We start from the raw sequence: 27,500 nt of genomic DNA on the forward strand, positions 1-27,500 counted from the left end.
ATCTCTCTCTCTCTCTCTCTCTCTCATTGGAAGTGTACAATTTCCCCTCCAAGATGAGAGAGAGAGAGAGAGAGAGAGAGAGAGAGAGAGAGAGAGAGAGAGAGAGAGAGAGAGAGAGAGTGTGTGTGCGCGCACGGCGTCATCGCTCTCCAGGCTGTTTCTGGATGACGGATCACACAGCAGGAGGAGGAGAAATCCTTTATAAGGCATAAACTCAACTTTGAGAGGTCACATCGAGCTACAAAGTATATCATTGTATTCAGAATAACAAAGGGAAAATAATTAGTAGTATTCAAACAATTTTCTGACAATTTCTAGGTTTACCATTTTTAGCTGTCATACAAAATGGGAAAATAATTTAGGCGCCGGAAGGAAAGGGTTAAATTGTATTTGCCATCTATCCGTCCATTCATTCATTCTATCTAAATCTGCCTGCAAGGCGATGGCATCCGATTTTGACCTAATTAATCTACCTATCTTTGTGTCATCCGCAAATTTACTAACATCACTACTAATTCCACTATCCAAGTCATTGATATATATTAGAAATAACAATGGCCCTGATACTGATCCCTGTGGCACCCCACTAATTACATGACCCCACTCGGATTTTGAGCCGTTTATTACAACTCTCTATCGCCTGTCACTAAGCCCTGACCCTATCCAGCCTAACACCTTCCCATCTATCCTGTGTGCCCTAACCTTTCTCAGGAGTCTTTGATGGGGTACCTTGTCAAATGCTTTCCTAAAGTCCAGGTATAAGATATCATAACTATCACCATTATCTACTGCCTCGTTCACCTTACTGTAAAAACTTAACAAGTTTGTCAGGCAAGACTTCCCCTTCGTGAAGCCATGCTGTGACTGATTTATCAAGTTATGTTTGTCTAAATGTTCCCTAATGTTCCTCGCTATTATTGACTCTAACATTTTACTTACAACTGAAGTTAAGCTGACAGGTCTATAATTAGATGCTAAAGTTTTGTCTCCTTTCTTAAAGATGGGTACTACATTAGCCTGCCTCCACATTACTGGTACCTCACCCGACTATTTAACATATCAAAATTTTGTTCTGTATCTTATTGATAAATAAGGTGTATATATGTACATATACATGAAAAAACATAAAAGTAGGCAAGCCAGAACCATTCATTTCCTGTACGGCATAAGTTAACACAGGCTTTGTCCACCCAGACCAACCTGCATCAGCATGACCTAAACAAGTGTCTCATCTTCATTAATAGAAAGTGTTTGAATTTTTCAAGATTTTCTCTCTTGACTTCTGGTACTTAGCTAAAAACATCTCCAATAACTGCCTCTTCATCTTTCCCTTCTTTATTTCAAGCTGATGGCACCATTTCCATCTCATCTATTTCTAAAGCTGAACTTTTACCTCAAACCTTTGCTAAAAACTTTACCATGGATGATTTAGGACTTGTTCTTCCCTCTCCTACCCTCTGACTACTGACTCTGACTAAAATCCACAGTGACGTTTTCCATGCTCTCACTGGCCTAGAACCTCGGAAGGCTTATGGACCTCATGGGTCCCTCCTATTGTTCTCCGAAACTGTGCCTCCATGCTTGCACCTTGCCCAATCAAACTCTTTCAACTCTGTCTATCAACATCTACTTTTCCTTCTGCTGGAAGTTTGCCTACATTCATCCTGTTCCTAAAAAGGGTGACCATTATAATCCCTTAAACTACTGTCTTATTGCTGTAATTTCCTGCCTCTTGAAAGTTTTGAATCTGTCCTCATCAGGAAGATTCTGAAGCATGTCATTTCACAACCTTCTATCTGATCACCAGTATTGGTTCCAGCAAGGCTGCTCTACTGGTGATCTGGCTTTCCTTATTGAGTCTTGGTCAACATCTTTTAGGGATTTTGGTGAAACTTTTGCTGTTGCCTTAGATATATCAAAAGCTTTTGATAGAATCTGGCACAAAGCTTTGATTTCCAAACTACCCTCCTATGGCTCCTATTCTTCTCTCTGTAACTTCATCCTAAGTTTCCTTTCTGACCATTCTATTGCTGCTGTGGTAAATGGTCACTGTTCTCTAAAATCTATTAACAGGGTTCTGTCCTGTCACCTACTCTCTTCCTATTATTCATCAATGGTCTTCTAAACTAAACTTCTTGTCCTATCCACTCCTGCGCTGATGATACCAACCTGCACTTTCCCATGTCTTTTTGTAGATGCCCAACCCTTCAGGAAGTAAACAGTTCTCACAGGGAGGCCAGTAGGCACCTGCCGAAACGATAATTACTTCCAGTGAGGTCCATTCGTGGTCTAAGATCTAATTTTCAATCTGTAGAACACCACCTCTCCTCCTTTAAACCTCATCTTCTTTTCCTCACTGAAACTCAGGTGTCTGAGGCAGCTGACAGTAGCCCCTTTACTGTTCTGTCCTACTTTCTCTATCCTCATTTTTTATCCAAAGCTGGATGTTGCATTTATGTGTGCAATGATTGAACCTGCCCTCATGCCCACGCTCTTGAGTCTTCTGAGTTTTACATCAACTGGCTACGACTACAGAGTCACTCTCAAACTAAATTTATCTGTGCCGTATATCTCTCATCTAACTCCCCTGACTATAAGAAATTCTTTGACTATTTAACTTCCAAAGTGGAGCACATTCTGACTCTCTTCCCTTTTCCAGAGATCTCCATTCTTGGAGACTTCAATGTTCACCACCAGCTTTGGCTTTCCTCTCCCTTCACTGACCATCCTGGTTAACTAGGCTTCAACTTTGCTGTTCTCCATGACCTAGAGTAGTTGGTGCAGCGCTCTACTCGTATTCTTGACTGTCCTAGAGATATGCCCAACATTCTTCACCTTTTCCTGACCTCGAATCCTCCTGCTTATGCTGTCACCCTCTCTTTTTCATTGGGCTCCTCCGACCACAATCTCATATCTGTATCTTGTCCTATCACTCCAGTCCCTCCTCAGGATCCCCCTAAGCAAAGGTGCCTTTGGCATTTTGCCTCTGCTAGTTGGGGGGACCTGAAGAGATATTTTGCTGATTTTCATTGGAATGACTACTGCTTCCGTGTCAGAGACCCATCTTTGTGTGCTGAGCGCATAACAGAGGTGATAGTGTCTGGCGTGGAGGTGTACATTCCTCACTCTTTTTCTTGACCTAAACCTTCCAAACCTTGGTTTAACACAGCTTGTACTCGTGCTATACATAATAGAGTGATGATCCATTAAAGGTACTTAAGCCTTCCATCACCAGAATCTCATGCACTTTATATTTCTGCCCGGAACCAGGCCAAGTCTGTTCTCCAACTAGCCAAAAAAACTCCTTCATTAACAGAAAGTGTCAAAATCTTTCAAGATCTAACTCCCCTCATGACTTCTGGCATCTAGCCAAAAATATCTCTAATAACTTTGCTTCTTCTTCTTTCCCTCCTTTATTTCAACCAGATGGCACTACTGCTATCACACCTATTTCTAAAGCTGAACTCTTTGCTCAAATCTTTGCTAAAAACTCTACCTTGGACAATTCTGGGCTTGTTTCTCCCTCTCCTCCACCCTCTGACTACTTCATGCTACCTATTAAAATTCTTTGTAATGATGTTTTCCATGCCCTTGCTGGCCTAAACCCTTGGAATGCTTATGGACCTGGTGGGATCCCTCCTATTGTTCTCTGAAACTGTGCCTCCGTGCTTGCACCTTACCTTGTCAAACTCTTTCATCTCTCTCTCTCTCTCAACATCTACCTTTCCTTTTTGCTAGAAGTTTGCCTACATTCAGCCTGTTCCTAAAAAGGGTGACCATTCTAATCCCTTAAACTACCATCCTATTGCTTTAATTTCCTGCCTATCCAAAATTTTTGAATCTATCCTCAACTTCACAACCTTCTATCTGATCGCCAGTATGGGTTCCGTCAAGGCCACTCTACTGGTGATCTTCTGGCTTTCCTTACTGAGTCTTGGTCATCCTCTTTTAGAGATTTTGGTGAAACTTTTGCTGTTGCCTTGGACATATCAAAAGCCTTTGATAGAGTCTGGCACAAAGCTTTGATTTCCAAACTACCCTCCTACGGTTTCTATCCTTCTCTCTGTAACTTCATATCAAGTTTCCTTTCTGACCGTTCTATTGCTGCTGTGGTAGATAGTCACTGTCCTTCTCCTAAATCTATTAACAGTGGTGTTCCTTAGGGTTCTGTCCTGTCACCCACTCTCTTCTTATTATCCATTAATGATCTTCTAAACCAAACTTCTTGTCCTATGCACTCCTACGCTGATGATACCACCCTGCACTTTTCCACGTCTTTTCATAGACGTCCAACCCTTCAGGAGGTAAACATATCACGCAGGGAAGCCACAGAACTCCTGACTTCTGATCTTTCTAAAATTTCTGATTGGGGCAGAGCAGACTTGGTATTGTTCAATGCCTCAAAAACTCAATTCCTCCATCTATCAACTCGACACAACCTTCCAGACAACTATCCCCTCTTCTTCAATGACACTCAACTGTCCCCCTCTTCTACACTGAACATCCTCGGTCTGTCCTTTACTGAACTGGAAACTTCACATCTTATCTCTAGCTAAAACAGCTTCTATGAAGTTAGGTGTTCTGAGACGTCTCCGCCAGTTTTTCTCACCCCCGCAGCTGCTAACTCTGTACAAGGGCCTTATCCATCCATGTATGGAGTATGCTTCACATGTCTGGGGGGGTTCCACTCATACTGCTCTTCTAGACAGGGTGGAATCAAAAGCTTTTCATCTCATCAACTCCTCTCCTCTAACTGACTGTCTTCAGCCTCTCACTCACCGCCGCAATGTTGCATATCTAGCTGTCTTCTACCGCTATTTTCATGCTAACTGCTCTTCTGATCTTGCTAACTGTATGCCTCCCCTCCTTCCGCGGCCTCGCTGCACAAGACTTTCTTCTTTCTCTCACCCCTATTCTGTCCACCTCTCTAACGCAAGAGTTAACCGGTATTCTCAATCATTCATCCCTTTCTCTGATAAACTCTGGAACTCCCTGCCTGCTTCTGTATTTCCACCTTCCTACAACTTGAATTCCTTCAAGAGGGAGGTTTCAAAACACTTATCCACCAATTTTTGGCCACTGCTTTGACCCTTTTATGGGACTGGCATTTCAGTGGGCATTTTTTTTATTAGATTTTTGTTGCCCTTGGCCAGTATCCTTCCTACATAAAAAATTTTTTTAAAAATGCCTCCCCTCTTCCTGCAGCCTTGCTGCACAAGACTTTCTTCTTTCTCTCATCCCTATTCTGTCCACCTCTAATGTAAGAGTTAACCAATATTCTCAGTTATTTATCCTTTTCTCTGATAAACTCTGGAACTCCCTGCCTGCTTTCATATTTCCACCTTTCTATGACGAACTCTTTCAAGAGGGAGGTTTCAAGACACTCATCCTGTAATTTATGACTACTGCTTTCAACTCTAGGGACCAACACATCATTGTTCTCTCTCTCTCTCTCTCTCTCTCTCTCTCTCTCTCTCTCTCTCTCTCTCTCTCTCTCTCTCTCTCTCTCTCTCTCTCTCTCTCTCTCTCTCTCTCTCTCTCTCTCTCTCTCTCTCTCTCTCTCTCTCTCTCTCTCTCTCTCTCTCTCTCTCTCTCTCTCTCTCTCTCTCTCTCTCTCTCTCTCTCTCTCTCTCTCTCTCTCTCTTGACTGGTCCTCCTACATGAAAAAAGAAAAATCACTTCAAACCTTATTGTTTATTCTAGATTACTTTTAAATGATTATTTAAACTGATTTGCATATAAATATGAGGATTAAACAAAAATAAATATAACCCCAAAAAACAATAAAATACTTAAAAAACAAATACAACTGTGTTGGGTTCTTTTTTTTACACAGGTTTTTTCTAACCCTAGGGTAGGGGGAGGAGGGAATGGGAGGGGAGATGAGGGCAGGAAAGAGAGAGGGAGGGAAAGGGAAGAGAGAGAGAGAGAGAGAGAGAGAGAGAGAGAGAGAGAGAGAGAGAGAGAGAGAGAGAGAGAGAGAGAGAGAGAGAGAGAGAGAGAGAGAAACACACACACACACACACACACACAGTTTGTGCTTCACCCACCAATGCTGCCTACCAGCTCAGTCAACAGTCCATTATCATGATAGATGATAGCATACATTTGGTATTTATAGTATTATATACCTCATTCATAACATACTAATAAATCAGACGATTAACAGGTAATACATTAACTTATGTGGATGATAGTAGTTGTTTATATATATATATATATATATATATATATATATATATATATATATATATATATATATATATATATATATATATATATATATATATATATATATATATATATATATATATATATATATATATATATATATATATATATATATATATATATATATATATATATATATATATATATATATATATATATATATATATATATATATATATATAGATAGATAGATAGATAGATAGATAGATAGGGGCTACATATCATAGGTGGGCATTATCAGGTTATCCAAAAATTATTTTTCCTGTACTATCGATTCACCAGCATCACCAATACTTTTGGTTCCAAACTAGCAATAATCGATAATTTTAGTTTTAGGAACATGAGCATGTTGAAGTTTTAAACTGAAAATCAAATGCAGTCATTTTTACTTTAAACAGTACTTTTCATTAGTGAAGAGATAGGATAAACATTGAATTTGGAAATTTTTTAAATTCTCTAAGATAAATATAAAAATAAATATTTGGAATTATAATTTCTTTTTATTTAAAATATCAGTATCGTTATCGCTAGTATTGGTATTTTGGATTTATCAATTTATTGATTATCAATTATTGGGCTATGAATATATTGCCAGTTATTAATTATCAGTTATCATAGATAAGGTTATCATTATCAATTTATTGATTATTGTGATAAATTTTTTTTGCTATTGCACCCAGCTATGGTGTGTATATATATATATATATATATATATATATATATATATATATATATATATATATATATATATATATATATATATATATATATATATATATATATATATATATATATATATATATATACACACGCACATGCGCGCGCGCGCACACAGTATTTGCTGTGTATTAGGTGCACTTTTCTTGAAAAAAATAATAATTACCTTGTGTCTAATGTGGCTTTAATACTGATACCTAGGCCTGTAAGCCTATGCCTATAGGTGTGGAGTTCAAGCAGTAGTACACTACACACAACTATTGTTACTACTAATAAAATTTCTCTCTCTCTCTCTCTCTCTCTCTCTCTCTCTCTCTCTCTCTCTCTCTCTCTCTCTCTCTCTCTCTCTCTCTCTCTCTCTCTCTCTCTCTCTCTCTCTCTCTCTCTCTCTCTCTCTCTCTCTCTCTCTCTCTCTCTCTCTCTCTCTCTCTCTCTCTCTCTCTCTCTCTCTCTCTCCCCTCCTTCCCTTCTTCCTATCCCTTCTCTCTTCTCCATTTCCTCCTTCCCTCCCCATTCCTCTCCCCCTTCACCCCACTCCCCTTCCCTTCCCTCCTCAGTATGTCACCAGCATTGCTGGAAAATGTTCCATCACTCCTAAACATGTCTGCCATAGTTGCTGATACAAGCTGAAAGACAACAGTCCTGGATCATAGAAGGTCATGTGTGTCTGAAAGGCAGAGTTGACACTACCATCCTATGTCAAGATTGAGGGTTAATGATTAATGGAAATATGCTCAAGTGTGATACCTGCTTTACAGGTGACTAACTGTGCAAGTTACATTGGATATTGTCATCAGCTACTTCAATATCAGAGTGGCTATCTGGCTCAACTTACCTTATCATTTTGTTTTGGTGTTAGTACTGATTTTAGATGAGTGAAAATAATGAAGTTCGCCCCAAAAAATTAGTCTTTATTATTTTATAGCCTTGCAGGTCTCTTTTCCTTGACATAGAAACCTTTTAAAAAAGAGAAGAAAAAAATGCAAGAATCTGCATTGTTAGTAGTAGTGCTAAGCAGATCAGCCAGCAACAAAGGACAGATGATAAATGGCATTCTTGACTTGTAGCCGAGTATTTGAGCAAGCTGGAGATGGCAAGTAAAATTTATGTTAATTTTTTTTAGCAAAAATGGATCATCTATACCCTGCTACAGCCAAAAGTAGTCATATGAGAATGAAAGGCATTGATGGATGGTCCCACTTTCCAAATGTCTTTATCTAGATCCCTTGCCAGGAAAGGGTTAACACCTGTACTGTTATACAGATCATTTGCCAGGAAAGGGTTGATACCTGTACTGGCTACTTATCTACCTTAAGAGGAATGTCATATGAATTTTCTGAAAATATTCAAATATTTGATAAAAAAAAAAAAATTATATATATATATATATATATATATATATATATATATATATATATATATATATATATATATATATATATATATATATATATATATATATATATATATATATATATATATATATATATATATATATATATAATTTTTAAAACACTCAAGCTTTTATAAGATAAAATTCTATAAAGAGCTAAGCAAAAATTAAGGAGTTACTGCTTATTTTCTTGCCCTCTCTTTGTCACTTAGATTGACATGGAACATATAGATGCATCCATCTTGGTTTTCATTTTGGCAAAAAATATATAAATAAATAATTAATTAATTAATTATTTAATTAATTAATAATAATAATAATAATTATTATTATTATTATTATTATTATTATTATTATTATTATTATTATTATTATTATTATTATTATTATTATTATTATTATATTGTAATGAAAAAAGCTGTATCATGTTCACTGGTATCTTGAGGCAAATTGTTCTGATGGAGAAGCTTCACCTTGATCCTGCGCACTTATCTGTTAGCAAGAGGCACAGGAAGAGGGAGGATGTTTATAATTGCCACTCATTTTTCTACCATGCTTCCTCTCTTTAGACCTTGTGCTCCCACTCAATTTTGTGACTACATACTATGTAAAAGCACTATCATGTCAAATGTGTTAAGGCACAATACGAAGCTAAAATGTTGTTCACTGAATGAAACTAGCTATGAATGTGATATTCCTCTTGGCAGTCTTTGAGCTAATGCTTCTTCTGGGGGATAAGGTTTGCAAGAATGTGGTGCTTGCTCAAATCAGACATGATTACCTGCACTGTTCTGTTTGGCACACTGATGATAATAGGAATGTCCATAATGGATTTAATGATAAAAATAATAAGTGGTTTATTATTTAGGCAGTTAACAAAATGAAAAATGTACATAGGGGATGGGGAAAACCTTAACATTAATCCTAAAGGTAAGTCTAATCTAGGAGGGAAATACTATTGATTGATGGCTCGCACCATGGGGATCGCACTGAGTCTGTACCAGTCTGTGCACGGCACCTTTAGGGGCATTATCTTGTTGTGGTGCCTGGTGGCACGGACCAGGCGAGGCGCGTTAGGCAGCAGCCTGTTTCTGAGACATGGATTATGCAGTAGTCCCCTTCCAAACTTCTCCAGAGCCTCTCGGTGCCTGGTGGATAGTCTGGACAGACTCAGGGTGGTCAGGGCTTCTTCGTAGATGGTGTATGCAGGGCCAAGGATGACCCTGCACGCCCTTTTCTGCACACTCTCTAGCTGTAGCTGTTGAGTGTGTGTGAGGGAGGAGGACCATGCTGGGGAGGCGTACATGAGTTTGGGGAGGATGAAGGTGAGGTACACCCCCCTTAACTCATCTGTCGGCGTCCCCAGCGACTTGAGTCTGTGCACCATGTACAGCCTGTAAGTAGCTGATCTTACGGTGCTGGCGACATGCTGCTTCCAGGTCAGCTGGTTGTTCACCGTGACTCCGAGAAGCTTGGCACATTGGACCACCTGGAGGGGGTGAGGGCCCACTGTGAGCTGGGGAGGGGGCACTGGTACAGAGGAGGTACAGAAATGCATCACCACAGTTTTGCTGTGGTTGATGGTCATCCTGCTCTCCTCCGTCCACGTCTGCAGTCGCTCCAGAATTGCTTGCAGTGGCGAGTAGTCCGGGTTCTTGGTGGAAACTGGGACGCCCATGGTGCAGTCGTCCACATACTTCCAGCGATGGGGGGTGTCAGTGAGGGCGTCGTTAATGAGGAGGAGGAAGCATAGAGGACCCATCTTGGTCCCCTGGAGGACCCCACATGTCAGCTGTTGGAAATTAGAGACAGAGCCCTGATAGCGAACGGCCTGACATCTCCCTGTGAGGAAGTCGGCTAGCCACGCTATCAGGTTAGGAGGGAGACCCAGACTTACTGCCTTGCTGATGACAACAGTGTGATCAACAAGATCAAAGGCTTTTTTTTGAAGTCCACAAAAGCAACAGCTAGAGAGGTGTTTCGCTTGTCCAGGTGGCTGTGGATGAATTCAAGGAAGCTGGTCAGGTAACGGGAGGTGGAGGTGGCTTTAATATTTCCAAATTGTCTGATATCCATGGTATTACAAATTTTGATGTAGGCCCAGTCATATACAAAATCTTCACAAATAAGGCTAGGGATGGGGGTGATAGAGACTGGCCTGAGGTCATTGAGTGACTGTGGACTGGAAGTTTTGGGGATAGGGGTGACGTATGATGTCTTCCAGTCCGCGGGGGAAGAGTGTTGGGAGAGTGAGGTGTTTATTATGGAGCATAGCGGTGTTGCTAGCTCTACAGCAAATTCCTTGTAAATTTTTATAGGAAGGTCAGTGGGTGTGGTGGATCTTGGTTTGAATTTGAGTATTCTCTTAAAAACATCCACCGCCTGGACACTGGGAGGATGGGAGGGAGCAGGAAGATAGGCAGGAAGCGGAGTGGTGTGGAGGGGAGGAAAGGTTTGATAGATAGCAGCAAAGTGATCGTTCATCTCCTGAGCCGCGAGATTAGCAGGAAGGTGTGAGGTGCAAGGAAGAGATGAAGTGTGCTTTTGTAGGCCACACAAAGCTTTGATCTTAGTGTACCACTGTCTGTTGTTGGTCAGCTTGAGGTGGTGTATCTTGTCTGGGTAATAGCTTGCCTTGGATTTCTGCCAGTCCTTGTGCACAAGTTGCTAAATTGTTTCCTCATCTTGGGGGATGAAGCTCATGGAAGATCGTCTTCACCTCTTGTCTTCCAGTAATGCTTTGCTACTCTTGATATATTCAATGTACTGTCCTCTTGAAATACTGCACATGACTCATTATTTCATTGCCATACACATGCAGATAATTTCAGCAATCTCTGTTGCAGATTTTCTTTGTTTCAAACAGGTCTTGGTATTTACTATTTCATCTAATTTGTTGTTTGTATTGAAACTGGATATAAGCATCTGCATGTGGTCACAAAAATTCCTCTGCCATAGCTCAAAGTTCACAGAATGATATATATCAGCAGACTGCTTGATGACTGCTACTGCTCAGTCTCATACCACACACATCGCTTCACTGCCACTTGTTGGTGTGCTTTAGAACTAGCATCAGAACTTTTTATACCACATTATACATAGCCACAGACTTAGCATCTCAGCAGCTGTGCTAGTTTTCATCTGCAATAAGTTCTCATACATAGCAAGTTTACATGTAACAGATTTGCATGCTATTGAACCTTTTCCCATATTCATATCTAATGAGCATTGTTGAAATTTAACCCTTCTTTACCAATGAAATACCATATTAATTCACAGAAATTATTTTTGAAGAGCTGATGAATTACCCCTGTAAATCATGCTTAATTGACTATACACAGGGCTTCATTTTATGGGCTTGTATAATTTTTATGACTTGTAATGACAAACTGACAAATTGGCATCTTATCACAAATTTAATTTCAAGATGATGGTGGTGGTTTGTGGTGTGGGTAGTGATGCCATACAGTGTGTAACTGACACATGTTGTAGCATGTTTTCCTTATCTCTGTCCAACAGTGAGTCCAAGTGTGAAGTGATTCTTGAAATTGAGTGAAAAGGATTATTCATGGCCTTAGATCTAATTTTCAGTCTGTAGAATGCCACCTCTCCTCTACTTAACCTCATCCTTTCCTCGCTGAAACACAGGTGTCTGAGGCAACTGACAGTAGTCCCTTTTCTGTTCCCTTCTACTTTCTCTATCCTCATTATCAGTAAAAAAAAACTGGATGTTGCATCTATGTGTACAATGACTTAACCCTTTGACTGTTATTTGGTACACTTTTCCTAATTGCCAATTACCACATTTGCCAGCGTATTAGATGCACCTCTGCATAAGACACACCCCTATTTTGCAAGGATGTTTTATGTAAAAAATTTTGTATCATAAATTTCTTGAAGAAAAATTATGTGTTTATATATATATATATATATATATATATATATATATATATATATATATATATATATATATATATATATATATATATATATATATATATATATATATATATATATATATATATATATATATATATATATATATATATATATATATATATATATATATATATACATACACACACACACACACACACTAGGTGGGTGGAAAGTAACTAGCCATTAAAAAATTATCAATAAAGTCCATATTTCTATAGCAAATTTATTGAAAACAAATAATACATGTCCTTTATTCCATGGGAAAATAAATTTCAACATAAGCACTGGTGATACTGAAAATTGCTTATAGAATTTTCAGTATCAAGAGTCATCGCTCCATATCTTCTGCGTGACACCATAAATGCAGACCACTGTCTTCAGATGCTTGAAAATTATATGTGGTTCACAGTGTCTGGCTGAGATGATATTGGTGACCTGATATTCATGCAGGATGGTGCACTACCCCACTTTTTTCTTACTGTACGTGTGTGGTTAGACTAACGTTTTCCAGAAAATTGGATGGGATGCTGTGGACCTCATGAATGGCCTCCAAGAAGTCTAGATCTCACTCCATGTGATTTTTTACCTGTGGGGTTACACAAAAGAAGTGTAAACAACAAAACCTCACACACTTGGAGATACGGATTCAGGAGGTTCTCAATGATATCCCAGATGACGTCCTTCAGTAGGTTGTTCATTCCATTCCTTGCTATTTGAGGAGACTGGTTGATGCCACCATTGCTTATGTTGAAATATGAAGATTTACATTTATTTTTCCCATAGAATAAAGAACATGTATTATTTGTTTTCAGTAAATTTGTAATAGGAATATGGACTTTATTACTAATTTTTAATGCTTAGTTACTTTCTACTCGCCCTATATATAAATGAGCCACTGGCCAAGGGCAACAAAATTTTTTTAATAAAAAGAAAGGCCCACTTAATGCCAGTTCCCATAGAGATGTCAAATAGAGTAATAAAACAACAGAGGATGAGTGTTTTGAAACCTCCCTCTAGAAAGAGTTCAGGTCATAGAAAGAAGGAAATGCAGAAGCAGGTAGGGAGTTCAAGAGTTTACCAGAGAAAGGAATGAAAGATTGAGAATGCTAGTTAACTCATGTATTAGAGAGGTGGACAGAATAGAGATGAGAGAAAGAAGAAAGTCTTGTGCAGTGAAGCTGCAGGAGGGGAGGCATGCAGTTAGCAAGATCAAAAGAGTAATTAGCATGAAAATAATGGTACAAGATAGCAAGAGATGATCGAGAGGTTTAAGTTAGAGGAGAGGAGTTGATAAGACAAAAAAGCTTGATTCCACTCTGTCTAAAAGAGTGGTATGAGTGGAACCCCCAATACATGCAAAGCATACTCCTTACATGGACAGATAAGGCCCCTGTACAGAGTTAACAGCTGGGGGGGGGGGTTAGAAAACTGGCAGAGACACCTCAGAACATTTAACTTCATAGAATCTGTCTTAGCTAGAGATGAGATGTGAAGTTTTCAGATTAGATTATAAGTAAAGAAAAGATGAAGAATGTTCACTGTAGAAGAGGGGGACAGTTGAGTGTTATTAAAGAAGAGGAGATAGTTATCTGGAAGGTTGTGTCAAGTTGATAGAAAAGAGCAGGATGGTATCATCAGCGTAGGAGTGGATAGGACAAGAAGTTTGGTTTAGATCACTGCTGAAGGATTGGAAGAGATTGGGTAACAGAACAGAACCCTGAGGAACACCACTGTTAATAGATTTAGGAGAACAGTGACCATCTACCACATCAGCAATAGACTGGTCCGAAAGGAAACTTGGGAAGAAGTTATAGAGAAAAAAGATAGAAACTGTAGGAAGCTAGTTTGGAAATCAAAGGTTTGTGCCAGACTCTTTCAATAGCTTTTGATATATCTAAGGCAACAGCAAAAGTTTCACCAAAATCTCTAAAATAGGATGATGAAGATTCAGTAAGCAAAGCCAAAATATCACCAGTAGAGTGGCCTCAATGGAACCCATAATGGCGATCAGATAGAAGGTTGTGAAGTGATAGATGTTTGAACATCTTCCAGTTGAGGATAGATTCAAAAACTTTAGATAGGCAGAAAATTAAAGCAATAGAATGGTCGCCCTTTTTTAGGAACAGGTTGAATGTAGGCAAACTTCCAACAAGAAGGAAAGATAGATGTTGATATACATATTTGATAGTTTGACTATTCAAGGTGCAAGTACAAAAAAAAAAAAAAAGATAAAGATAAAGAAAATGTCAGCCTTAGGGAAATAATAAACTGTCAGATAGGAGAAAAGAAAGAAACTAGCTAAAACAGTTGTTAAAAGTATTTAAAAGAAAAATTTGGTAAGAGACACTTTAAAAAAAAAGCATGTGGTAGTCTTTAGAGTGAAAGAAGACAAGATTATAGTGAATCAGGAGAGAGAGAGAGAAACATAAAAGAATCATCATAGCACCATTAGCAAAGGATATGACTGAAAAGGTAACAGACCCAGAAGATGAGATTGAAGAAGTAATAAGATTAGGTAAATAGGTGGAAGGTCAAAGCAGACCCATGAAGATAAAGTTCAGGTCCCAAGCTGCAACTAAGGGGACACTAAATGGATCCTGGAGACTGGGAAAAAATAGAGAAGTTTAAGAATACAGGGATCAGAAAAGATATGAGTGAGGATGAAAGGAAAAAAAAAACGAGTTGTGGAAGGAAGCAAATAAAAAAAATAAATAAAAAATTTAAAAAGGTGAGGCAAGAATGGAGGAGGAAAGGAAATAGTTTTACTGGAAAGAAGCTGAAGAAGTGGTGGATTGCCAAGAAAGGAACTATGAAGAAGAATTAAAAATTACATACACAAAATGTAAATGGATTATGATCTGCACAGGTGGAATTAAATGATTACTTAAGGGAGGCTACACCAGATGTGATGGGAATCAGAAACAAAGTTGAGTGATGGCATTGACATCAACATTGGGAAAGAAAAATGCAATATGTGGAAAAACTAAAAGGAAAGAAAAACAAGGCAGAGGAGTGATGATACTAGTGAAAAGAGACTTTGTTGCAGATGAAATGACCTTTTGAAAGAGGATTAGCAGAAGTGATGAGTGAAGGTGGAGCAGAGAGGAGGAGGCAATAAGGATTTTGCTGTGGTGTACATTCTACTAAAGACAAGTTCTTGGAGAACAGAAGAATACCATAAAAGATTAAAGATACAAAAAAGTAGTGGAGTGTTTGATGAGTACCAGTGATGATAACATGACATCATTTCTATTGTAATAATGTAAATTGGGAAGATCAGCCAGTGGAGGGAAGTGAAAAGTTGGGAGGAGAATTGTTAAGGATGGCTATGAATAACTTAATGACACAGTGGGTGGACGAAAATACTAGGTTTAGAGGAGAAGGCACGCCCTCACAGTTGGACCTAATATTTACAAAGAAATCAAGAGTGATAGTGATAGTGGACAACAAGAGCCCAATAAGTAAAAATGATCATATAGTGGTAGAGTGTACAATGAAAGTGAGAAAAGGAATGAAAAAAGATGAAGGTATAATTATGGAGGGACAAATTTGGAAGGTTTAAGAAACTAATTTGAACATATAAACTGATGTGAGTTTGATAGAACAGTGGGAGTGGTAGAAAAGTGGAGAGTTGATAACTATATATGAAGATGTGAGGAGATTTGTGCCAAAGAAAAAAAGAGATGTTAGAAAGCAGGAGTGGTTTCATTGGCCTGGAATGAATGGAGAAAATGAAAAACACAAGAGAATTGGGAGATATACTAGAGGGTGAGAAATGGAATGACATGATCGAAGGAGTGACTAGTTATATGAGCCAGTTTGCTGATGATGCAAAGCTAATAAGAAAGATGGATAAGAAGGAGGACTGTGCCACTTAGCAAGAAGATCTGAATGTAATTTGGGAGTGGAGTCAAAGATGGGAAATGTGGGATACTAAAGTTTGGACATGGTAGCAAAAGACCCAAGTATTGTTACACAGTTGGAAAAGAGTTCATCAGAGTGAGGAGGAAGGAGAAAGACCTTGGAGTCATCATTACTAACAAACTGTCACCAGAGAAACATCTCAGTAGAATAACAGACAAGACCTACAATATGCTGAGTAGTATAAAACTGCTTTTAATTACCTGGATGAGGATATGATGAGGAAATTGACTGTGATCAGAATGAGACCATGATTGGAATATGCTGCAGTGTTATGGTCTCCATGTACTAAGAGAGAAATTGGAGCAAATACAGAGAGCTACAACAAAAATACCTCCTGCCTTCAATCGTAAATAATATGTCATATGAGGAGAGATTGAAGAAATTAAATTTCCTCACTTTGGAAGAGAGAAGAAAGAGAAATCTGATTGCAATGTACAAGATCATGTCAAGATTTGAGAAATTAGATTGTGGGGACCTGGTGGTGAGAGATTACAGAAGTGTAAAAGGACATGACCTGAAGGTGAAGAAGGGAATGTGCAGAATGGATATAAAAAGAACAGTTTTCCACAACAAATTGTTGGAGTTTGGAATGAATTGGAAAGAGACAGTACATACTAGGACAATACACAATTTTAAAGATACTGGATAACAGTAAATATCGAGACAGGACAGCAAGAGCATAGACTCCTCCTCCCATAAACCACAGCTAGGTAAATACATACATGCATGCATGCACACACACACACACACACACACACACACACACACACACACACACACACACACACACACACACACACACACACACACACACACACACACACACACACACACACACAGAAAATATGGAGGAGAAAGGGCCTGTGAGAGATATAAAAGTGCAAGAAATGAACATACAAAGAAGGGAAGTGAAGCAGAAATTGATTATCAAAAGGATATAATAAACAAATATAAAGACAAACCCAAGCTATTCTATAGTTATATTAAAAGCAAGACTAGACTAAAGTGAGATAAAATGCTGTGTCTTGAAAGATGAAAGAAAAAAAAATCATACTGAAGAGAAATATGTTAGATACTAAATAAGAAATTCTAATCAGTATTCACAAATGAAAAAGCATTTCTGGAAGAGCAAAATAGAGATCCAGAAAAGAAACATTGGATAACTTAGTAATAAGTTGTGAAGAAATAGAATCAGAGATGGAAGCATTGGACAAAAACAATGCTATTGGTCCTGATGGCATTTCCTGCTGGGTATTGAATGAATGTGCAAAAGAATTAAGTAAGCCATAAACCAATCAGTGTAAGATTCCCTAAAGCAGGGGAAGCTGCCAGAAAGTTGGAAATGAGCAGACATAGTACTGTTGTTTAAGAAAGGAAACAGAGAGAATCTTCTCAACTATAGGCTTGTTTCTTTAACAAGTGTAGTATGCAAAGTCATGGAAGGAATTGTAAGGAAGAACTGGATAGATCACATAGAAGGTAACAAAATATTATCAGATAAACAATTAGGTTTTGGAAAAGGAAGATCCTGTGTATCAGACTTGTTAAGCTATTACACCAAAATATTAAAAAAAAAAAAAAATGCAAGAAAGAGATGGGTGGGTAGATAGTATTTACCTGGATTAAAAAAAAAAAAAAGCCTTTGACAGAGCTCCTCATCAGAGGCTTATCAGGAAGTTAGAAATCTATGGAGGTGTTCAAAGAAATAAATCAAAACGGATTGAAATTTTTTTAAAAGAAAGAAAAATGAGAACAACATTGAGAGGTAAATACTCTACTTGGAAGGATGTAACTAGTGGAGTTCTGCAAGGCTCTGTATTAGCACCAATTATGTTCCCGATTTATGTAACTGATATGCCTGAAGTAATTGGAGAATGGAGCTACATGAACATGTTTGTTGAAGATGCCAAAATTCAAAGAATTGTAAAAAATTAAGACTGCTCTAGAGAGCTGCAAGATGACCCAAATAATTTGACTGAATGGAGCTATAAATGGCAGGTAGAATTTAATGCAAATAATTGTCATGCCTTGAATTTTGGAAGAAACAAGTCACGACCAGAATGGTAGAGAATATACACTTAAAAAAAAAACATATTTCCAAACTGGAGAAAGTCCAAAAGGCAGCATCAAGAATGGTACCATCCCTTAGAGGGTTAAGCTATGAAGAAAGATTAGAAAAGTTGAATTTATCCAAATTAGAGGATAGAAGAATAAGAGGTGATATGATCATGATGTATAAATGCTTGATGGAAAAAGAAAAGATTGACTTAGCAAATTTGTTTACAAAAGGAAATGAAATATTAAGAGAACATAAAATGAAACAAAAAATAAAAGGAGACAAAGACATACAAAAATATAGTTTTCCAAATAGAGCAGTAGATTATGGAATTCACTGCCAGAAGAGGTAGTGTATGCAAACAGTATACCTAAATTTAAAGAAAAATATGATGAATGGTTACTAAAAGATGGGACATTATGAGCATGACTCAATCCTGTAAAAAATACAGATAGGTAAATACACACATACACATGATGAGAGTGACTATTAGAGAAAAGTCTTCTCGTTGGAAGGAAGTTATCTGTGGGGTCCCACAGGGATCATTATTGGTCCCTATCATGTTTACAATATACATTAATGATATGGATGAGGGATTTAGTAGTTAAATGAATCTCTGCTGATGATAATAAGCTATTAAGAAGAATGGGTAAAGAGGACAATTGTGAAATGTTGACCTTGATAAAATTTGAGAATGGAGCTGCAAATGGAAATTGGAATTCAAGAAATACAGTGTAATGGAGTTTGGAAAGAGTAAGCAGAGGATTTCAGGGCAATATAAACTTGGAGGAGAAATAATAAAGAAATCAAAGTCAGAAAGAGATCTGGGAGTATTTGTAGCAGATAACATGCCATCAGAGAAACAAATAAAAATGTAAAAGAGATTTACAAAACTTTTGAAGAATATAAGAATGGCATTTACCCACATGGAAATTAAAAGAAATGGTAAAGAAATTGACACTAGTCACTCTGATAAGGCCAAGACTGGAATATGCAGCAGCAGTGTGGTCACCAAGCACAAAAAGGAACATCAAGAAACTTGAAAGGGTTCAAAGACCAGCAACAAATTAGCTCCAAGCTTATTGGAAATGTCATATGAGGAGAAGCTATCAAAACTGGAATTGACAACCCTGAAACAAAGAAGGGAAAGAGGAGACTTGATTGCAATTTATAGAATCATGAAGAATATAGTGTTCTGATAGAGATAGACCTAATAATAGAGAGGACCTTGATAAAGAAGACCTAATAATGTGGGACATGAAAGATACAAGAGGACATGGAAGAAAGATAAAAAAAAAAAAATTGTTACAGAAAGAATATGAAAATGAACAGTTTTCAAAAAAAATAAATAAATAAATTGTTACAGAAAGAATATGAAAATGAACAGCTTTCAAAATCTTTATTATTCTCTTCCTTCAGTAATTGTGCATCATCTGCAGACAAGCTCATGTAGTTGGTTATCCCTGTCCACCATGTCATTTTTATATAAAGCAAACACGACTGGTGCTGGAACAAATCCCTTGGGTAACTGCTAAATACTTTACCCTATTTTGATGTCTGATTTTTAATAACTTCTCTCTCTCTCTCTCTCTCTCTCTCTCTCTCTCTCTCTCTCTCTCTCTCTCTCTCTCTCTCTCTCTCTCTCTCTCTCTCTCTCTCTCTCTCTCTCTCTCCCCATCCATTTTAAGAGTCCATCCTTTAATCCAATATTCTAGATTTTCAAAATCAGCCTCTGGTGAGGCACAATTTGTTTGTTTGTTTATTAATTTTCTCTCTCTCTCTCTCTCTCTCTCTCTCTCTCTCTCTCTCTCTCTCTCTCTCTCTCTCTCTCTCTCTCTCTCTCTCTCTCTGTCCAACAATCTCTTTTATCATGTCTAAGTAGAAACATACAAGTTAGTAGCACATGATTTAGTCTCCTTTAAGGGCTCCATTTATTTGTTCTTTGTTGGTCTTTGATAGATTTAACAACTACACTTGTTAGTGATACTAGTCTATAATTTGGTGGCTCTTTCTTATCACATCTTGTATGCATTGGTATATCTTCTCTTTTCCAATCCTGAGAAACCTTACTATCTCTGAGGGAGGTTACAATAATACAATTTATTTTCTCTGTAAATTGATCATTGCATTTCTTCAATAACTCCCCAAAAATTTTATATGGGGCTTATATCTTTACCTCATCCAGTTTCTTCATCATATTTTTTGTTCATCTACCTATATTCTGGTCAACACCTTATCTTTTTCTATACCATTTGGTTTTTACAAACTTCCTTTCTCTTATAAAAATAAAAAAGTTTGGAAACTTACATTTATCTTGCCTGCCATAGCCATTAAATCCTCATAAATTGTTCTCTTTACTTTTTATTTGTTTTCTCATTGCAAGAAACTATGAATTATTATGACATCAATGTTTTCAGCTTTAATGCAAGTAACAAAGTCCACATGGTTTCTCATCATTGATGGAGCTCCATTATTGTACACAGCAAAGCAATTCTTCCAGTCTACATCATATTTCTTGAAAAAAAAAAATTGAAACCATGTTAAAGATGTCTTACTGACTAGTGGTACTTTACAAGGTATTGCAGAGATAAATTCTTCCAAAATGTCATCTTCTTTGTACTTTACAAAAACCACCGGTTCTGGATCACCTGCAATGTCCACGGATTCATCAGTTTGCAGAGAAAATTTTCTTGCTTTTTTTCAGTACCATAATGAACTCAAACTAAATACATTCTGAAATAAGATCAATTCTACATTTTAGTAGTATTGATTCAATTTTGTTCACAATATCTATTTTAACAAGAGTCTTCATCATTGCTGTTGCTGCTGAATTCATCAGCTTCTCTCCAATGTTATGTTTCTCTCTCTCTCTCTCTCTCTCTCTCTCTCTCTCTCTCTCTCTCTCTCTCTCTCTCTCTCTCTCTCTCTCTCTCTCTCTCTCTCTCTCTCTCTCTCTCTCTCTCTCTCTCTCTCTCTCATTAATGTCACTGCAAAGGATGCCAAGGAAGCTTTCTCCAGAGGAAAAACTGAACTATAGGGAGCATCTATCCAACTTCATTTAACTTTTTTTTTTTTTTTTTTTTTTTATCTTTCGAGTAACTCAGTTGGGTTTCAAGAAATTTTGGATGGACTGTTTGCAAATGATGCTTCAACTTATTTTCCTTCATAGATTCATTGGTAAAGACTTGCAGGTACTAAATATACTGAGGATGTACATTCCCAGGTTGTTATCTCATCTCAAGGCAGAAACAGACAGGCAGAGGTAGAGACAGACAGACTTATCAGACAGAAGCAAAGAGGGCCTTTAGGTGTGTGTGGGAGGGGGAAGGCATGTATGAGTTATTATAATAAACAGAAATAAGTGTGTGAGGTAGTGAAGGCCTTTTGAGTGCTTAGGCCACAGCATTGCAGACACAACTGCTCTCATTCAGGCTCTTGCTGATTGCTCAGTGATCAGAAACAAATATTATACATGAAAGCTGCTTACACTACAGATGGTATTACACTAATATTGGTGCTGTATTACCGTGTTTCTTTTGTTAGTAAGCATCCTGTAGAATCTTTACACTGTCCTACTGGAGTATAACAGCTACATTACTCAAAATCATTATGTGAACAGCTGTGAATTATTAATCAATTCATTTATTTATTTGTTTATTTATTATTTATTTTTTTATTTATTTATATATTTATTTATTTATTTTATTTATCTATTTTATTTATTTATTATTATTTCTTTTTCTTTCTTTTTTTCTTTATACCTTCCCATGACCCTCAGAAAAACCCTTGCAGTCCTCATTTGGGTTGTGACTATGGGTTTGGGAACCACTGTTCTAAGCTATATAAAGTCTGCTTTGCTATAATTAAACCTTCTGCTTTTGTCTTTTGTTTTCTATTTCCTTTTCATCCTTTACTTTAGATTCAGTTTCAACATGATCTCTCTACTAAGGGACACTCTCTAACTTGACATCTTCAGTATATTCTGGTTCTTTATTAAATAATTGATCAAGTGTAGCTGGTGCCCCTTCATATTCAAATCATGTGGTTTCCTTTACCTATTGTGTCAATGAATCCATTGTCAATTTCAACAAAATATTTCTCCAAGACTTTTCTTCCTTTTGTATATCATGCCTCCCAGCACTTTATCATAGTTAAAATCCCTCAACACTAGTGTATTTTCTTTCTGTTATTAATAACCCCTCTAAACATATATATGTATCCATTATAATTTTTTCTTATAATACTCTTAGCTCCAACAATTGGTGTTCACTGACACATACCATTTTGTAAATTCTCTTTTTCCTCTCCTTTCTGGATTCTTGCCAGACACCTGCCATATGCAGCAAAAGTTTATGTACTATTTCATTCTTCTTTACTAAGAACTTTTTTCTCTTCCTTTTGTCTGTGTTGTATTTCTCTTCCATGTGCTGTAATTATCTCTCCCAATATTTATTGCCTCCACTATATCACATTATTTAGTTTTGACTAGGTCCACAATATTAGGCTTCTTCCATCAGTGCTGATGTGATAGCATTTATATTTCTATATGTTATACTCCAATTTTCATCTCCCCCTTTTGCTCCTGTCTATTTTCTTTTATATGTTTGTACTGCTTCTATGGTCTCATGTCCATAACATTCCAGTAAGTCTCTCTCTCTCTCTCTCTCTCTCTCTCTCTCTCTCTCTCTCTCTCTCTCTCTCTCTCTCTCTCTCTCTCTCTCTCTCTCTCTCTCTCTCTCTCTCTCTCTCTCTCTCAGCCTTGGTTCTTAGTTTGTTTAGTTCAGTTCTCTTGTTCATTTAGGTTTCTTATCCTCACTAATTTTTCCTGTCCTTAGTTAGGTCCAGTTTCTATGCTCTGTGCTAGGATTTTTTGTATTTTCTCAGCTTCACATAAGAACCTGGACTAATCCTAATCAATGTTTTCCAATTTTTATGTATTTTCCAGTTCTGTGGATTTCTGTTGCATTCACTATATTTTTTCCTTTTTTCTTGTACTTGCCTCACAGTGTGTGTGTGTGTGTTTACACTTACCCAGCTGTATTGTACACGGCATAAACCAAAGCTCATTTTGTCCTGTCTCCATAACAATATTTATCCAGTTTCTCTTTAAAAATGTGTACACCATTTGCCACAACCACCTCTTCCTTCAAATCATTCCAGACTTCAATAGTTCTATACAGGAAGCTGTATTTCTTGATGTTGCTTAAACATCCACTCATCTTTATTTTCTTCCCATGCCCCATCATCTGTCTCTCTCCCTCCATCTGTGGTACCAAGTCATTTTTGTCTATTCTTTCTATATTGTTTACTAATTTGTACATTGTTATTAGGTCTCTGCTTTCTCTTCTTTCTTGTAGTGTTAGTAAACCCATCTCTTCAAGTCTTTCTTCATAGCTAAAGTTTTTAAATTCTTGTACCATCTTTGTCACTATCGTCTGTATTCTTTCCAATTTCCATGTATCTTTTTTTCTGTGTGGAGCCCAAACTACTGCTGCATATTCCAATTTAGGACGTATCATGCTTGTTATAATTTTCTTCATAATTTCTTTATCTAAATAGTTAAATGCCACATTAATATTTGTTAACAAGCTCAATGTAGAGCCGAATATCCCGTTTGTCTCTTTCAGGTGATACTGTGTTCTGAATCATTACTCACAAATCTTTTTCTTATTACTTTTCGTTATTATTTCTCCTCCCATTTTATACTTCCATGAAGGTCTTTTTACTTTTTCCTATTTCCAACATGTGGCATTTTCTGGCATTAAATTCTAGTTTCTATTTTTGGCTCCATGCATGTATCTTGTCAATATCCTTTTGTTACTCCTTGCAGTCATTTTCATCCTTTATTATTTTCATTATTTTTGCATCATCAGGAAGCAGGCTTATATAACTATTTAGATCCTCTGTCATATCATTTACATATATTTCAAAACATAATAGGTGCCAACACAGATCCATATGATATCCCACTTGCCATTTTGCACCAACTTGAATTAGTACCTCTGATTACTGTTCTCGTTTCCCTCCCTTGTAAATAATCCTCCATCCATCTTAATGTTGCTCCCTTTAGTTCTCCTCCATTCTCTAGCTTCCACTTAAGGCTTTTGTGGAGAACTTTATCAAAATGCTTTTTTAAAATCCAGGTATACCACATCAACCCATCTGTCCCTCTCTTGCACTCCATCTATTACTCTTGTATAGAAGCACAGTAGATTTGTGACACAGGATAACCCTTTCCTGAATCCAAATTGCTTTTCTGTAATTATCTTCTCATCTTCTAGATATTCCACTCATCTATCTTTAATTACTATTTCACAAAGCTTGATTACAATACTTGTTAGTGACACTGGCCTTTAATTTAATGGTTACATTTTACTTTTCCCTTTGTATATTGACACTATGTTACCTCTTTTCCATTCCCTTGGTACTTTTCCTTCTCTCAATGAGCTATTAATTATATCCCATATGGGTTCTTCCATTTGTTCTCTGAGGTGTTAATTATATTCCATATGGGTTCTTCCATTTGTTCTCTGCATTCTTTTAATATCCATCTATTTACTTGATCTGGTCCCATACCTCATCTAACATCCAGCTCTTCCAGCAGTTTCTTGATTTCTTGTCTCTTCTTGTTTCTCCCATATTCCCTCATTCTGTGATACCACTTTCAGTGCCACAAATTCAGTTTCCTTTGCAAACACAGATTGAAAACTCTCATTCATTAGTTGACTCATCTCCTCAGTAGTTTCATGAATTCTTTCTTCCCTTTTTAACTTGTTTATGCCATCCTTATATTTCATTTTCCCATTTACATATCTGAAGAAGAGTTTGGGTTCTTGCATTTTCTTACTATGTCAATTTCAAGGTTTCTTTCTTCTTCTCTTTTTATTATACTATATTCACCCCTTGCCTTTCTGTAGTCTTTAGCTTTTCTGTTCAGTTGTCTCATAATTTTCTTCCATGACCTGATGACCTGTCTTTTTTATATATACACACCTGGCATTATACCATTCACGTTTCCCAATTTTCCCTTTATAACTTGGCACAAACTGTTGTGCTCCTTCTCTTTACTTGCTCAAAAATATCTCATAATTTTTCTTGTACTTCTTTACCTTCAAATAGCTCATCCCAGTTAATTTTTCTATAAAATTTATTAAGTTCTGCAAAGTTTGCCTTAGCATAGTTCTGTCTCCCACTTCTGTATTGTTTTTTTCCTGTGCAATACTTTTTTCCTCCTGTGGTACTCATTCTATTATCACATGATTGCTTCTTCCCATTGGATTCAGACAATGTATACTTGGTCTATTTTCTTGGATTTTTGTAAACACTAAGTCCAACTGTGATGGTTCTTCTTCTCTGCATCTTGTAGGCTCATTCACCCACTGTCTCATTGTATTCACCATCATGGTTTACATTAGTTCTTCACTTCATGACCCAACATTTTCTTTCACTTCCAGTGCCTCCCAATTATTTCCTTTAGTGATGAAGTCGACTACTAAGAGTAATTTGTTATTTTTCCTTATCATTTCTTCTATACTATTTCTTGTTTTTAGGTGCATACTTTCAAATTTATTGGTCTCCCATGCATTACTTTTTGGTGGTATGTATATCACAATGATTTTCCTTTTTCCACATCCTTTCATCTTAATCACAACACTCAATGTTTCTGCCATTCCATTACCATATTCCACTTGCTCAACAACAATATCCTCTTTTACCAATATCATCACTCCTCCTCCTTTTCCTTTCCTGTCTTTCCTCCATGTCCTATATTCTTCCTTTCCAAATCCTAACTTTATTTCCTCTTTTAGTTTGGTTTCTGCTAAACATACCACATCTGGTTTATTATTCTTTAAGTAGTCTGTAAGTTCTAATAGGCTCAACACCAAACTGTCTACATTAGTTTACATAATCTTTAAATTTCTGCTTGGTGATCTTCTGTGACATCTCTGTGCCACCATTTCCTCAATTTTATGTCCACAGCTTTCCAGGTGGATATTCTTGCTAGTTCCTGTGTTCTCACCTTGTTTTTTTACTGGGCCTCTTCTTTCAGTTTCTTCAGTTTACTTCTTCATTCATGCCTCTTTTTATCCATGTTTCCTTCATTCCTTCTACTTTTGCAAATTTTTCTGTTCTTTGCAAGACACATTCCACTGCTGTTTGTGACATGAATCTTATTTTCATTGGTCTTGTTCCATTTTCATTGTACTTTCCGATCCTGTTAAGCTCTTCAATTTGTACAATTACCCCCTCTCCTTCCTCCACCACTTCTGCTATAATTTCCTTAGCCTTTTTCACTTCTTTCTCTCTAGCTATTTTCATGGATAGGTTCTTCTAATTGACCCCAATTACCACCACACACATCTCTCTCTATTGTTTCTCTCACAAGATTAGTTTTTCCCTTTATTAGTTTAATTACTTGCTTTTCCATATCCTTATTTTGTTCCTGTTGCTGTTGCCTTATTATCTCCTCCATGTTCACCTTTTGTTGTTCTCTTTCTTCTTTCCAACTTTTGACTTCCTCTGTCACTAACTTCTTCACTTCTCCAACCCTAACCTCTCTCTCTTGCAAAGTTTTCTTTAACTCTTTATTCTCTTCCTTGAGTTTCTTAATTTCTTCACAATACTTCTTGTTTGAGTCCAATATTTTTGTCACCTCTTCTGTCAGTTCTTTGTTTTCTTTTTCTCTTTCTGTCTCCCTCTTTTTCATCTATTATATCACTGGATATCTTTTTTACATTATCACCACCCACTGCTCTTTCTTTCTTCCATGCCTTTATCATTGTTGTTAAGCTACATATTTCTTTTCATATTTTCACATTTTCTTTTTCAATTTTCCATATTCAGTGTGTGTGTGTGTGTGTGTGTGTGTGTGTGTGTGTGTGTGTGTGTAGCATCAAAGAGGTTGACTAAAATCCACTAGGCCAAAGTGCTCACTTATGAGCTAAATCGAAATGGGTCAGATTCTCATATTTACCTTGAAAGATCTGTTAAGGGTATAATTGCAGTGTTCACTCTTTTTTTTTCTCATTACTGACAAGATATTACATTGTGCTGTGCAACTGGATAAAGTGATGAAAGCAAGGAGTTGATCATAAGATTAGTAATGCTTTATTTTCTGGTATTATTACTTCAGGTTTTGGTCATAACATCTATAATTTGTATTTCAAATGCCTGATGGAAATATTCTTAATTTCAGTTCGTGGCTTCTTGGACTCTCTTAAAAACACATGTGGATGCCAT

The 27,500-nt window shown here is 37.0% G+C and overlaps 2 protein-coding genes across 2 annotated transcripts in view; one reads left to right on the plus strand and one right to left on the minus strand.

Moving 5' to 3' along the window:
• Window positions 1–27,500, plus strand: part of LOC135107262 (uncharacterized) — a 57,361-nt gene that overhangs the window by 8,696 nt on the left and 21,165 nt on the right. The gene's annotated exons all lie outside the window — the stretch shown is intronic.
• Window positions 23,324–23,680, minus strand: LOC135107755 (uncharacterized). Its single transcript, XM_064018091.1, has one exon. It carries the CDS (start codon window positions 23,678–23,680, stop codon window positions 23,324–23,326), a length of 357 nt encoding a protein of 118 aa, XP_063874161.1.

Source organism: Scylla paramamosain, chromosome 15 (assembly GCF_035594125.1).
Source record: "Scylla paramamosain isolate STU-SP2022 chromosome 15, ASM3559412v1, whole genome shotgun sequence".
NCBI lineage: Eukaryota > Metazoa > Arthropoda > Malacostraca > Decapoda > Portunidae > Scylla > Scylla paramamosain.